Source organism: Charadrius vociferus, unplaced genomic scaffold (assembly GCF_000708025.1).
Source record: "Charadrius vociferus isolate BGI_N301 unplaced genomic scaffold, ASM70802v2 scaffold858, whole genome shotgun sequence".
Taxonomy (NCBI): Eukaryota; Metazoa; Chordata; class Aves; order Charadriiformes; family Charadriidae; genus Charadrius; species Charadrius vociferus.
Genome location: NW_009649724.1, coordinates 1165124 through 1180542, shown reverse-complemented (window position 1 = coordinate 1180542; position 15419 = coordinate 1165124). Strand labels below are relative to the sequence as shown.

The window sequence follows — 15419 nt, the reverse complement described above, 5'->3', positions numbered from 1 at the left end:
AACTGTTTTGTTGTGCCTCCAGGCATAATTTAGCAGCTCACTCTGCAGAGAGGCCATTACTTGTTCACTTGTTGGAAGCTGAGTTGGTTGTCAAATGACTTTAATTCAAGCTTTTTTTTCCACAAAGTTTTACTATGGAGATTGTCTCTCTCTCAAAAAGAAAAAAAGTTTTAAAAATTGAAATGTGTTTTGTTCTCTATCAAATAGATCTTTCTGTTTCAGGCGAGGCAGGAATAAGAACTTCCAAGGAGGAGGTGCAGGAGGAGAAAAGGACAAGTTAGTCTTTCAGTCATCCCTCCACCCCTGCTGTCACTGTGAAGCACCTAAAGATTAAATTCCCCCTTGTAAAATGAGCAGGGATCAGATTTTGGTTTGGGAAGAAGTAAAGGGGTTGCATATATAGTTGCAAACAGGATATTACATCTGTACTTTCTAGTTCAACCTGCTGTGAAGTTCTGGGATCTCGGGTCCTGTTTTCTTTTTTCTTTTTGTCCCTCAAAACAGAAACACACGATTTAGGAAAACACGACATGTTTTTTTAACTCTCCAGCTCTGCAGTCACTGAGGAGCTGCTATCTTTTTAGGCAGAGGAAGAGATCAAATTCAAGCTGTGAATCTGTTCAGAATCTCCGAGAAGTTGCTCAGTCCCTGCTTTCTGTTCCAGTAACCAGAGGATTCACGCTATGAGAGAAACACCAAACACGTGCACTGTCTCTGATAATGGAGTTGCGGGGTATTCTGGCTCTTAGAAACCATAACTTTATTGAACTTAAATACAGTTTGTTTAAAACTGAGAACAGACAGTGCAGCTGTAATACACTCCATCCTGGCCAGAGCTGGTCTTACTGAACATACGTATCACTACTCCTGAGGACCACGGTAACCTCTGTGCAAGTTGGAAGAGCCCAAGTTCATGTGACCAACTTTGAGGAGAGTGGAGCATATATGTAGGGTTGTGTTCGGGACTCGATCCTTTGCATTTTTCTGAAAGTTATTTCCTTCCAAGGAGGGAAGTTTGCAACCCAGCAGGGACTGGAATTGAGATTAGTGAAACCAAACATGCAGCTAGGAGAGGACATCAGTTGGAAACTATTTAAACGGTATGAAAACTTTGTAGTCCTTTAAAAATGTCTATTTCCACTGTAGGGTTTGCAGACTGAAGTGAACTTGGAAGGTTAGTACAATAACAGAATAAATCTGCTTGAGTGCAGAGAGCTACTGTTTTAATACAAGATAGCAATGCTCCCATAGAGCAGTCAGCGGCCAGTAGCGTCAAATGCTTTCTATCCAAGTGGCGCTTCAGCCAATGCATCTAAAGGAACATTTTTGTAAAGGCTACGTAGCAAGGCTTCTGTGACTGGGAAGTAAGGAATGCAACTTTTCCCCAATGGTTTTGATATACAGTGGGAGAAAATAACTTACAAAAAAATTCTTTTTTTTTTTTAAATATTAGGAAATACACAATGTCATTAGTCCAAGGGGAGACTTCTGCACTGTGAAGCTAACAATCAAATCTATAGCATTTTAATAGTTCTATGTGTTAGGGCTAAAAATAACCAAGTCTATTTCCAGGATTATATTTTTCCCTCAATTCAAAGGTAAAATTGTGCTTCAGACCTTTTTTGAAGAATTGGGACAGTGGGGGTTGATCAAAGGTTGGACAACTATGAAGGGGGAGTTGAGTTTTGGTTTTTTTTAAAGGGGCTGGAGGAGGGGAGAAGGGGTATGTTGTAAGTCAATTTCTTCCTCAGCGAGTTTGTCAATCTCAACTACAGCGTGAACCAAGGTAGCAGCACCCAGGTTCCTCTTCTGCATTGCTCAGTCCTGCGTCTCTCACTGAGAAGCAAAATACAGCTTCACCAGAGAACACCCTTTCATCAATGCTATCTCGGGTCCTTTGATGTTACTGAACAGGGAAGAGGTGACTAATGTTCTACATAGATAGTTTTTCACCCTACCTCAAGCTGCTGAAGAAACAGAACACTAAGCACAGGATTCCCTTTACAAGGGTGCTGCTCTATCCAACAGAAGTTAACTCTTGAACTGCGCCAGCGTGGCTTTTCACACCAGTAGCTCTGCAGTAGTATGGCATGGCCCTGAAAAAGGGGCTAGGGCTGAAGGATACATTCCAGTAGAATGGTAAATGCACTAAAATCAGCTTTTATCATTCAATCCCTAGTTTTAAGCCATTAACTTTATTTTTTAAGAGAGGAAATTTGGCTTTATGTAGAAGCACCCTTCAGAGAATCCAACACCTAACACTCATGTGAACCAAATTAGAGCTGAACAGAACCAAGATCTGAGTCTGGATGAAGTATTATGGTGTATGGCCACAACAATCTCATTAAAACCCACTTCCAGTTATTGTAGCATGGATGATAGAGAACCACATGCTGTAAACATAACTCCAGGAACATAGAGGTATGTCAGGTTGCCCTCCAAACCATGAAACTAATGAAGGGAAAGGAGAGGGAATACCAAGAGAAGAGATACTTAATGATTTTGTTCTAACCTGCCTTGCTTTTCACCCTCCCCCAAAATCTTCCTGTCTTGTGCAGCGTAATAAACACTGATTAAAGTAGGTTTAAAATTAAGGGTTAAGGTGCCATCTCAGAAGGCAGCTGTCCCCTCCATGAACAGAGAGCTGCTTAGGCTGTTGCACACATAGCCACAAGGTACGTGTGTCTCAGGAAAAACAAGTCATCAGGGGCCAACTCTCCTGTGGGCATTCTCACCCTTGCTTTCAGGTCCTCTAGAACAGCCCCCTCAGTCTAGACTACCATTCCAGCTGAGCCGTGTCTTCAGTGCATCGTGCCCTGCATGCACTTCTCCCAAACCGAGCATCTCGCGAGACAGCTGGTCTTGTACTGAAGTTGATGTCAGTCCTGTATTTTCTGTGCTTTTTCTCCACCTCCAGAGCATCTGGTTCTGCTCAGAGTCCAGGAGGAAGGGCAGGGGAATCCGGGTAGTTTATGTATGCAGTTGCTTGTTTTCAGTACACTAAAACTCTTGGAAGTCAGCAGAAGTCCTGGCTACTGCATGTCTGGCTGGTTGTATGCTGCGGAGAGGAACCTTGCAGGCTGTGCATGAAGAAATTTCTGCAACAGAGACACAACCAGCATGTATATTACCCTTCTGCCTCGCTGCAGTTAGCTGCCACCCCTTGGAACTATCCCAAAACCCATCTCAGATTGCAGATCCGTGAGTACTGCTGCTAGGCAACTGGGTGTTGGTGAAAAGCAGTTGTGACAGCGCTGAAGAGCTATGGCCTCTCTGCAAAACCGCTATATATAGCGCAGATAATATGCAGTGCAGGCTTTCCTCTGCTGTCCTGCCAAAGGGCGGCAAAGGCAGGCCACTGCAGCAGGCAGGGCTCCATCCAGTTAGCCCGAAGGAATGTGCTATAAGAGAGCTCATTACTGTTAAAAATATACCACTGCTGAGCAAATCTACCCCTTTCCTTTGCTGCTCTTACTTCTCTGTATTCAAGAGGAAAAGAGAACAAGCAGCAACCTCCTCTCCCCTCCAGGCCTGGTTCTACACTCCAGTTAAAGGGACTTGTGCATTTATTTTTTTTTTCCCCATAATAATGAAGAGTGGCAACATAGTCTGGATGCAGATACAAGCTAATAGCCCACCCTTCAATCCAGCAAACCAACTGCAGGGTGCACTCTGGAGATACAGAAAACTAAGCATGCCAGGATGCTCAGGTAATTACAGGTGAGAAGCCAGGGCACAAACAAATGAGCAGAAAGTCAGCCACAAATGTGCATGTTCTTTCCTCCTTTCCATGGAAGAAGACACTACGTGCTCACCTTAGGTAAACAAATACCTCATCTGGGGTTTAATCCGCACCCTCCCTTACTTGTCACTGACTTTGTGTGGCTTTGATGTGGATATAAACTAAACTCTTCCCTCAGTGAAAGCTTCTGCCTGACTTAAAAATGCTTTCACTGGTATTGCCTTAGTTTTATTCAGGTATTTGCAGGTGGATGAATCCACATCCTTCACGCTGGTGCTTTAGCTATATTAGTACAGTTAATAAGGCAACCTTCTTGTTTAGACAAGGGTTTAGTTTTTTAACAACATAACTTCTGCCTAAACTCTCATTTCCTGGATTTCTCTTCTTCCTCCCAATCTCTTACCAGGTATGTCCCCGTTAGCAGTTTGTCTTAAAGATAAAAACAAGAGATTAACTAATGGTCTCTAGAAGTTTTGCAGTAAGGCAAGGTCAGAGATGTCAAAAATGGAAATAAAAAGCACGTTTAAAAGAGCTCTTGGCTTTTTCCTGTTATTGTCTAGTATTTTCCTTTTTTACTGTTGCTTCTCATTACAGTTCAAAAATATGAGCTCTTACCTGATGTTGGTCTCCGTTCAGCCATGCACAGTCAGATTTCCACGTTGGGATCTGTGAATCCTTTCTTCCCCTCATTCACCAGCACAGGCTTTTCTGTCCTCGTATGCCAGACTAAAATCTGAAGAAGCCAACAGAAGTCATTAGCTGCATCTCTTCACTGCACTAACAAATATTCTTGCACATTAAATCAATAGTGCAATTTAACCATCTACCCTGGAGCCTAATGGTGCATTCACAGCTGAAAGGAGGTTTGCATAAAACTTCATTTAGGCAGGCCTACCGCTATCCGAAATGCACACTGCACAGAACTCACCCGTTTTACAGTGTACTGTCTTGGGACATTAACCTCCTCCTTCCATGTAGTTATCAACCATCTTCCTTGAAAGGCTCATCAACCTTTTCAATGATGTAAGGCAGTTCCTTCATAACCGGAGAATCACATGCATGTTTCCCCATAGGCCAAGCTCCTTATTCTGGTTCTTGGTTATCATGTTGCTACATCCTTGGCCAGTGTGGAGTTACTTGCTAGGCTCGGAGTGGAAATGCAAATTCTTGCCACTTCAGGTCACATCGTGACTCGTGCATCAGAGGGAAGAGGCAGTTATACCGAGTACCACCAACTGCTCCAATCACCACCATTGCCTTTGGATGTGTGAAATATTAAAATGAATTTTTCAGTGCATCTCTGAAAATCTGTTATTGGAGGGAAGACATCAGTCTGCTCCCTAACCTCATCATCACTTCTTTTTCACTTTTAAATTCATTCAAGACCCTTAAAAGATACAAGAGTGATGCGCAATCCAAGAAGTACTTACTGCTGCTCCAGTTCTCTGTCGCAACCTCTGCTGTCTCAGAGCTGCAAGATGCAGGAGCTAGTTACAGAACACTCCCGTCCTCCCACGTGCTCTGGGCTGTACACAGCCCTTTCATAACCCAGCAAGCATTAATCTACCATATCACCTCAAAAGCCCTACACGCATTTCCTTTGAAATGCTTGTCCCATGCAGCCACCCACTATTCTGTACCAGGTACAATACGTCGTGTATCACTTTAAAGCCCCGTTCCAACTTGCTTAAAACAGAACTGAAGCTTCTACTAAAAGCTTCCCTCAGTCTTAACAGCAAATTTTAATATAGATCAACATCTGAGGAGGAGAACTGGAAAAAATATAAATTGAAGAGGTGGTCTAACATTTTTGGAGGAGGGGGTATAGTATTATAGGTAAACAATTTCAACTAGCTGTGCTATACTGCTGGCACAGACAGTTCTGGAAGCTGTTTAAAATACTCTCCTCTCCCTAGACTCAATTATAGCTTTGCTCCTAGAACCTGTATTGCTGGCAGCAGCTTTATCCCCTCAGAGCTAGTTTCCTGCTTCCCTTCACCTGTTTGCATTGATATTTCCTACCTTGCAGGGGTTTCCCTCTTGTTGCTATGACAATACTCTGCACATTTAATCCAAGTATCTGCAAACCATTTCATACCCAGTCCCTGCTTTTTCTGAAAAATGAGGGCATGTTCTGTTTCTAAAGGATGAACAAAGCATTTTTCAAACCCTTCTGGTTAAATGGGAGCACCCTCACCTTCCCAAGATGCTGTTTGACCAAATTTGTCTCTGATGTAAGCAGCCACCTCCTGTGCGGGGCTTAAATCTCGCCTGCTAATACTAAGGCAGTAGAAACCAACTGCTGTCTGGAGTGGGTCCAAAAAACCATTTCATCGCTCCCCCACAACCACTTCAGAGCCCGCTTATCGAAGTTAGCCTTTATTATAGTCCTGCTCACCCACTGCAGCAACGCTGATGCAATTACTGAGTTACTTTCCTTTGAAAAAGCAAAACCAAACAGGTCTGTGCAAGTAGCTCTCAGTGCTATGCAAGCATCAGTTATGGGCTCCTCATTCAACGAGCAGAATGTATAAAGCTTAATGCAGTCCAGGTGCTAGAAAAATCTTGTAGCCAATTCTCCTTCCCAGCGGGAGCAGGTAAGAGCTCTTTCCACTTCTGACACATAAACACTCAACCCTGCTGATGGCCAAGGGCTGCACTCTGTCAGGAATGGGACTCAAACGCTCTAACCACACACTCCATAAACAGACCACAACTACACATTAGTAGCTTTTCTTTAAACTGGATTCCACTTTTGCATTGTTAAAGCCAATTGCCAAAATAGACAGTTAGATTAATTTAACTAAAATGGACCGATTTTCAGAGTCTGCAACTTGATACAGCAGCTTCTACCATTTTTCATGCTGTGTTCTTTAATGTGGGAGAAAGATCACCATTTAGTACAAAACACCTGCTTTTCCCCTCAGCCAATTGCTTGGTTTTTTTCCCCACAAGCAATGTGTGTGTTCAGGGAAGCTTTGGCTTGTGCAAAAAGTACAGCTTGCAAGGGATAAACAATGAGGGGAACCAAGTATCTGACTTCCCCTAAACAGTGGTTTCATATAGGTCACCTGAGGGAGCCTCCTTTAAAAATCTCTACTACTGCAAAACACGTCCAGTCATTTACAGCCTTGCCATTCAGAATCACAGGACTCAAAACAGATCTAAGAGATTACAAAGATTCCTCTCCACAGCAGAGTTCTTCATTGTCTTCTAACAGCCAGAGCTCAAATAATAATCTTCAACTGTTCAATTATACCAACCTGAAGATTTGTGCTTTGTGATGGGTATTATAGGCAAAATTTATAAGACCACAAATGAAGAAAGGGTCACAGCAGTTTGGTCTGAGCTATTGCAGCTGCAGCACGGATCTGAAGGTCCATCATGAAGCAGTGCAGGCAAAGGGTGCCGCAAAACCCAAACTACTCTGATATAAATTATGGCTTTCAGCTGTGGTACAGGGGGTGGCATTGGCACAGCAGTTCTGGTGACTAAACGGGACAAGACCAGGCCAAAAGAACCCTCCAAGTTCTGCACGTCTGTTGTAAAAATCGAGACTGGTGTCTTCACTGGTGTGTGTGTGTGAAGCCTAACCAACCAAGTGCTGTCACGTAGCAGCCAGGATACTGAACTGCAAACCACTAGTGAAATCACTTGTCACAAACCCACATGAAAAGAGGAGCCCAGTCTCAGGAACAATCTAACCCAAAAGAGGACAGATCCTCTCCATCCATACCCTGCTGTTCAGCCCCTGAAAGGCAAAGAAAACAAGGAGCTCCTGAAGCTGATTCCCCTCCCTGCCGTATGCAGCATCACAGGATAAAATCAGGAGGAAGTGAAGTACTCCTTTTCAAGTCTTCTTGCCTTAGGCTGACATTTTTCCTCTCTCCTGCCCCTTCTGAGCCAGTTTTAGCTGGTTTAGATCTGTGACATCACAAAGCAGCCAGTTCCGGTCCCCTTTTGCTACACAATTTCCTTGCTGCTGCTGGGCCCAAAGGCTTGGTCCCCTCCACAGGCGCAAAGAGTTATTCCCCTCCCAGAGTCGGTTCCAAGACCCCCCCCAGCCACAGTGTTGGTGTGTGGTTCAGGTACTGCTGGGGGAGATCTCTTTGCTCCCTGTTCTCTAGCCTGTATCTGATAGCAACCAGTTACACTGACTGTGGCATTTAACAGTGCCCACACGCACCCCGCATCTAAGCCTCAGAGACAGACATCAGCTGCCAGCTGATTCTCTTTCACAAAATCCACCTAAACACCGAGCTGCTAACCCGCAGATTTAATCTCAATCTGACTCAGCCAAGAGATAAGGAGAGAGGAGGAATGACTACTTTTAGCTGCCACTTCAATCCTGGTGAATTGCTACTGAGACCACCCTAGAGCACAAAAGCCTGCCTCACCCAAAGAAACATACCTACGCCTATCTCCCTAGAGAAACAAGCAGCTCCAGGAGCAGCTCGAACAAGAGATGCCTCATTTCCAATGACCTTGTATTTTGTGGTCTGTCCTCTTGTGCCAGCCCATGCTGAGGTTTTTTTAATAGCTGGGGCCACTCAAAGCCTCTCTCCTTCAAGGGCTCCACGGTTGACTGAACTGCAGCTTGTTTCCTCAGGTGTGAATAGAAAATGGGGAGCAGAATACATCCCAGTTACATCAACCTTATGGGAACACAGAATCTCAGACCTCTATCCTGTGTCAATGGATTGAAGAGAGTGTAGTTTGCTTTGGGGCTGTGCAGGGGAAAATGCAGAAGTAGCAGCACACAGAAATCACAGCACGCTTGCAAAGCCTTGATTCCTTACAACTCCAGTATAAACCAACCCTTCCCTCCTGATAAGGAGGGGGAACTCTCTCTTTTCTCCTCATCAATTAATACTGACTTCCTTAATTTTTTCCTTCATTTTGGGCAGTTCACAAATCAAAGAAAATAAGCAGGATATATGTCTTTGGCCAAAGCTTAAGCTTTTTGCAGGAGTGTGCATTTGTGGGCTGAATTCTGATAAATATTACAAATACCAGCACTGCACACAAGAAAGGGAGGATTTTTGGAGAACAGATGTCTATGCTTATCTTACATACTTCTCTGATCCCTCCTTAACGACTGTATCTGAGCACATCATAATTTTTAATGTAAATCTCACTGCAAAGGAGGAGTATGGTTATGATTAATGGAAGCAAACCATATCAGCTGCATTGTGTACACTAGCACAACGAGAAAGAAGTCTGTGCTTTGATCTCGGGGCAAGAGGACCCCAGCCCATAGCCTACTTTTGCCCTTCTCTGCCGCTTGTCTGGACTCTCCTCCTCGTCAAATGGGTGAGCAAAACAGCAACTGGGAAATGGAGGCTGCTGGCATCAGCTAAAAGCAGAAAGGCAAAGCTCAACCTGCAAAGCTGCGCTCAGAGTTTGCCAGGAGCAGACAGCATTTGGTTCACAACAAGGACTCTTGTAAGATCCCCACAGCCTAGCCAAAAAAGAAACGCAGTCTGCTTCAAATCCAGCCCAGCAATTCCTGCTTCCTTGCCATCCCTGACCTGCAGCTCTTGTGTGACAGCACTGACACGGCAGCCTGTCTGACAGCATCATTTTTTCCCTCCTGCCTGGAAACAATCCTTTCCTTCCTCTCCTTCCTCCATAACTGTCATTTCCTATCCCCAGCCTTTTAACACGACATCTTTCCAATAGTTATTTACAGCAGGACAATATACCAAAGATTGCATAACTGGCCATGGAGTAAACACCCCTAATCAGACTAAAAGCAACCTGTGCATCTCCCTTGGTCCATTGGAAACACACTTATTTCCAGCCAGTGCTTTCTTGTTAGCTCGTAGGGCACACAGTGCCCAAGAACAGAGATCTAATTTTAATCCAATCTCTTTTCCCACCCTTGGGAGACCATCTGTGTTATTTATCCCAGTGCTGGACAGCCATAAGCACAGACATGTAGATTTAAAAAATGAGGCACAGCAGGTATCAGATAATAAATGAAGTTGCTCCTCCCCCTCAGCTCCTCTTCCTTATTCCAGGACTCCTTGCCTCAGCACTGATGAACATTGAGATCCCTGTTTTTTCCGGGGGCTGTGAAGCAGTGCAGATGGAAAGCAGAGACAAAGAGTATTATTCAATTTTTTTTTCCTATACCAAAAAGGGATGGAGACCTGGATCCAACACGGGGTCTGTTGGCAGTAACAGCTTATTTGCAAAAAAAAAAAGAATAATCCTCCTGGGATAATTAAGCAGTAGACTCCCTAAATCAGACTGGCTGGTGCCTACTACAAAGGCATGAGAACGCTACACAGTGGTCTGTGATCTCAGAGGGACCCCCTCCACACCTGCGGTGCTCAGTGGACCCACTCACAAAGCTTTCAAAAGCACTTGACAGCACCTCCGTTGCTGATGTGCTATGATTGATGCCTGTCACACTAACCATCATTGTCTCATTGTATCTCGCATGCTCCCCTGTCATTCCAGATAGATATCCATCTGTTGTCTCTCATCTTAAACTGGGAAGTCTTTAGGGCAAGAACCATCACTGTGTTCTGAGTTTCTATGTAATTTAGCACATAGGGGTCCTGCTCCATGACCTGTTGGCTCCTAGGCTCCAGTCAAATAATTAGCAGTCATTTGAAAGCAGTAAAATTCCCCCAAAATGAAGTTTCCTGGAAACCTCCTAGAACTCAGAGCAATATCCCAAGCATTAAAACATTTCTACATTATCTCTGACACAGAAAGATCCAGGTTACTGTGTACAGCTACAGCGATATTACATAAATGTCAAGAGGGAGACGGCAACTTCACAATAAGGCAGCGATTGTGTGAACAGTCTTTTCCTGCAACCAGGAAACACCGTGGCTTGTACAGTCCAGATAGGCTCCAGAGGGCCCAATCTCACGGGGTGCTGGCTTATCACAGCAGTACCACTACTAAAAAGCTTCCCTCAGGAATTCACGTAAAGCAACCGACATACATTTTACCTGTGGAATTCCCTGCTCCAGGGAATTAGCAAAGCCCGTCTTGAAAATAATAACGATATTTTCTAGAGGTAATATAAGAAAGAGGAGAAGTTACAGGGAAGAGAAGGCCGATGGCAACCACCAGCAGCCTGCAACCAAAAAAGATAACTGCCCTCCACACTTTTTAACACACAATCGTCTGTTCCCAGCTCCCTTGCAATGGGGGTGTGCTCTCTTCAAACACAGAGGACAAGTGACTGAATGATGGGGCTGAAAGGGCTTTCTCCTACCTCTGGATCCTTACAACCCATGTATGAAGGAGAGACCATACCTTAGTGCAATTGGCAGCTTTTGGCTCAAGGTCATTCAAGGTCACTAGTTCCCGGAGCAGGCTGCTCTCTTGGTAGCCTCCCTTCACTCCTCGCAGTTTGAAGTAAGCCTGAGATCGCTGGAGAATCAGTCTGAGGTTCACAGCAAACCCCGCCATGTCTATAGCAAAGGGGCGATGGGGGTCGAACACAGTTTTCCAGCCATAGACCTTCCCTGCAGCGTTCACTTTGGGTGACTCATAGCGCAAGCCACCGACAAAGGCTACCGGCCACACTGACACCTTTCTGGTGCTGCGCATCTGGAGGCAAGGAAAGAGAAGGGTACAGTGAGTGCACATAGAAGGATCGGCTGCACGTGACTTCCAACACACAGACCAGCAACCCAGCAGAACAACTTCCCCTTGCTCACTGTCCTGCAGAAGACAAACGTCCCTGAGCTTCAGCACAAACCTTAGAGCTAAGAGCCTGGGTTACGTTCCCAGGCACCCTCTGTGGCTTGGACCAAGCCACAGAGCACATTACTCACCTGTACAAGGATGCACATCCTGGAGCTGGAGGAGCAAAGTGCTTTGGGAAGTGGTAACTAACAATAGCAATAGTAATGGAGAGCCGCGGAACCAAGCATGAGTTCAGCACTAAAAACAAAGCTGTCAATAATAAACATAACTGAGATTTAAGAGTGGTTTTTTTGTCTAAAGGTCTTTAGAGCTGTGGGGCTTCAGTCCTCTGCATAGCTGGGGAAATCAGGACACAGAGGAGGGAAGCACCTTGTCCAAGGCCACCTGGAAATGCAGGAATGGCATATCTAGGAAGAAAGGTGCTTCCCCTGAAAGCTAAAGAGTTTAAGCTGCAATCTCAGCCTAAAATCCACAGTAAAAGCATCTGTAGAGTGAGGGGCTGCAGCTGTAGCCCTCAACTTCAGGGACAGCCGAGAAGTGCAGGCTCTCCAGAAAGTTCCAGCATGTAGGACAGTGCTTTGTAGCTGCTCCTGCTACCCAGCAGAACAATGCTGGATGCCTCTACTCCCTGTAGAGTCAACAGAAATAGATAGAAATAGATAGGACACTTCTGATGCTTGCACTTGCCAAGGCAGATGCTTTGAATGCCAGTCTGCCCACTCACCCACCAGCGTCCTGTCCTGCTCTGCTGGCAGGCTCAGACTTGCGTTCTGCTCTCAGCCCAGTATCTTAGATCAGGGATCTCCCAGAGCTAATCTCATCACTGCTAATTACTGCAAAGGAGACCAGAAGAGCTCTGGCACTCGCCCTTCTGCATTATACACATACTAACGGCAGCCCCTGTCCACAGGGAACAATAGTGTGTGTCTTCGGCATTTCACAGCACATTTCATTGGCTCCGTGTGACCTTAACTGCAGCTGCATATCAGAGAGGAGAAACCTCTGTGAGAAAAGCACATGAGTGAACGAAGGAACCCTTTCTGCTTTATTAATGTGCGGTGTCTGTCTCAAGGTGCTGCCAGAGCCAGCCTCAAAGGGGACTGTGGAAGGAAGACATTCAGTTTGAATTTCCTTTCAGCTTTAAAAGTGTGTATATTCCTGTGGCTATCCAAGCTAAAGTGAAAGCCATCAGGGAAAGGAAAAGGGGGATGTATGGAGCAAATAAATAGGAGATCCCTGGTGTGAAAATCGGCAACTGGTGGGGAAGGAAGCAATCCTTGTCTCCTGTCCCTTGCTGCAAGAGCTCAGCCTCAGGAGAGCAAGGGAACAAGTAATTTCTGAGCTGGAAGCCAGGTGAGGTACAGTGTACCTGGCACTGTAAGACCATTGCAAACCTGCAGACAGGGGAAGGCTCAGGAGTTCATTTAGAGCCCCAGTAGGAGTGGGGCTCTAAACAAACAGCAAAGGTGGGAAAGCACATGGAAACCTTCCCCTACTCGAGCCCAACAAGATTGTCGGCACATGCTGACAGGCAGATGTGGTGCTTCGAGATGTGTTTTAGTGGTGGTGTTGGCAGTGTTAGGTTGATGGCTGAACTAGATGATCCTAAAGGTCCCCTCCAACCTAGAAAATTCTATGATTCTAGGATTCTATGCTGAAATTCAGCCTGCCATCACCATTCCTGGAGCTTCCAGGCTGAGATCTCAGACCCATCGCCTACTTAAAACAGCCTGAGAGACCATCCATCCCCTGATGCTGCGAGAGGAAGAGCTCCAGAGCGGAGTGCTGCACATGTCTCCTGGCAGAGAGACAGCCCTCTCCAAGGCAGTGTGTGAAGGCTCCACTTTTCTGAGAGGAGAAGCAAGCACTGACAAACACATGCTCTTCGCATGTGCAGCAAGCCAGAGACAACCACACAGAGCACCTGCAAACAAGATGTCCTGCAAGTGCTGTGACTGCGCTGACACCATTCAGGCGTAACTCTGAAAGGGCACTGCTGCCTCGACTGGGGATCTGTGCAGAGCAGGTGCCAGAGTTTTGACAGCTACAGAATTTAACCAGTAGACATTCTGGGATGAGAGCAAACAAACGCAAACAGCAAGCAAGGAATAGAAACCCCAGGGGCTCCTCAAACAAGAACAAACATGAATTAACAAACAGCCAAGTGCAATACATAGGGGTGCTGGAGAAGAAAAGTGGACAACATCAGATCAGGAACCAGCTGGAAATCTCCTCCAGGGTGGTGCATGGAGGGAGGATGGCCGAGGTTTCTTTTGCTAAGCATGTGCTTCTGCACAGGCACGTTGGACAGCAGGCAATGTTACAACCCTAACAAGGCTTCACACAGGGAAAGACAGCTCCTCATTAGCTTCCGTTATGGCAAAACCTATCTGCCTCCTGATCACATGCCGCAGGATAAACTGGGGTTCCCGTTACTTCACACAGGATGCCTTTGACACTGGGAAACACACACTTTGCAGCACAGTAACCAAGCCCCAGAGAAAACTTCAGGACAGCTGCAGTGGAAACACTATACAGACAAGACCGATCCACAGCTCAGCAGAGGATGTACGCAGCCTCTCCTCAGCTCAGTACACAGCATCTTTAACACCCCACGTGCTAATCTGTTGTGTTCTGCCAGTGTGGGGCCCCCCAGCAGGGTCTTACCTCCTCAAAGAGCTCCAGGCTGTAGGTGTTATCATCATCGGCAAAGTAAACAATCCCAGGCTGGCTGTTATTTTTGTTAAAGGTCTCTCTCAGCCATCTCAGGGCAAGGTTCCTCTGCATTGTGCCCCGGGGGATGCGGGGATCCCTCATGTCTCCCCGCAGCTTGTAGTTACGGGGTGTCTCCACATTGAGGTGGGTGTAGTTAAGCCCCGTGTCCCGCAGCAGCCGGGTGATGAGAGGTGTGCGCCGCTGTGAGTCCTCCACCAGGATCCAGTGCAGGTTTGGCACGTGCAGGAGGGTGTTGGCCAGGCGCGTCAGCTCTGCCTTCTGTACAGGCCGGCTGTAGGTGGGTGTAATGACGTGGATGGTGGGAAGGGTGTCTGACCACGGGGGTGGGCGGGTATAAACATATTCTGTCCTCACCACCTCCACAATGTCCCGGTCCGACAAGCAGTATTCCTTGGAGTCCAAGCCTGCAGTGAGATCACGCCGGGAGTCACCACCATCATCTGAGCGAGGGTATGAGAGAGAAGAAAAAGCCGCATGGACTCAGTCCTCCAACACCCCCCAACTGAGCCAGCAGGCTGCTTGCTAATAGCAGGTCACCCTCATGGTTTCAGAGGAAAGGAAAAAAGCTTGGATGGAGGCTTTAATAACTAAGTACACAAATAAATAAAAGAATCAGGGACAAACACACATGAGAAAAGAAGTTACTGCTGTTAGAAAATCAGCACCAAACAAGGCCTGAGAGCCCAGGACAGTGCTTCAGCTGAGCGTTCAGAATAAGCAACTTCACAAAGCACTCAGAAGAAACAGGCTTGTACTGCAATTAGATCTAGACCAAGAAAATAGCAACATAGCGTCATTCCTGAAGAGCTCCAGTGCTCTGGACACCATGCTCAGTGGGACAGGAATTCTGGCTCTGCACTCAGGCACTGGAGCACCCGGATTGGGAGGTAGGGAACTAACTGGTGGAAAATACCAAGCCAGTGAAGATCCCCCAAGGGGGGAAAGACACACTTCAAATCCAGAAATGGAGAGCAGAAATTAAAGCCTGTAATTGTAGGGTTTTTTTCCTGCAGAGACTTTCACCTGTCTCTGACTAATCTCACCTCAAAAAGACCCTACCAATCTCTGAAAATAACAGCCCATCCAGTAGTGTGGATGTGAACAATGAACAGCAGATATATAGGATACACTGATCCAAACATATAAAATCCTTGCAAAGAGAGACTTGTTCACGATCAGCTCAAGGGACAAAAAATGTTTATGCACTTGTCACTTTTCCAGGGTGCGACTTTCACACTTTCGTACCACCGTAGACCAGCAGGCA

The 15419-nt window shown here is 46.0% G+C and overlaps 1 protein-coding gene across 1 annotated transcript in view; it reads right to left on the bottom strand.

Moving 5' to 3' along the window:
* Positions 1–2211: 2211 nt before the first annotated feature.
* B3GAT1 (beta-1,3-glucuronyltransferase 1) overlaps positions 2212–15419 on the bottom strand; it is a 37701-nt gene continuing 24493 nt past the window's right edge. Inside the window, exons 4-7 of the mRNA XM_009890785.1 lie at positions 14087–14595; positions 11024–11320; positions 4358–4475; positions 2212–3098 (exon numbers count right to left, since the gene is read on the bottom strand). Coding sequence (XP_009889087.1) covers positions 4389–4475; positions 11024–11320; positions 14087–14595 — 893 coding nt within the window. The 3' untranslated portion in view covers positions 2212–3098; positions 4358–4388. The remainder of the gene's footprint in view (positions 3099–4357; positions 4476–11023; positions 11321–14086; positions 14596–15419) is intronic.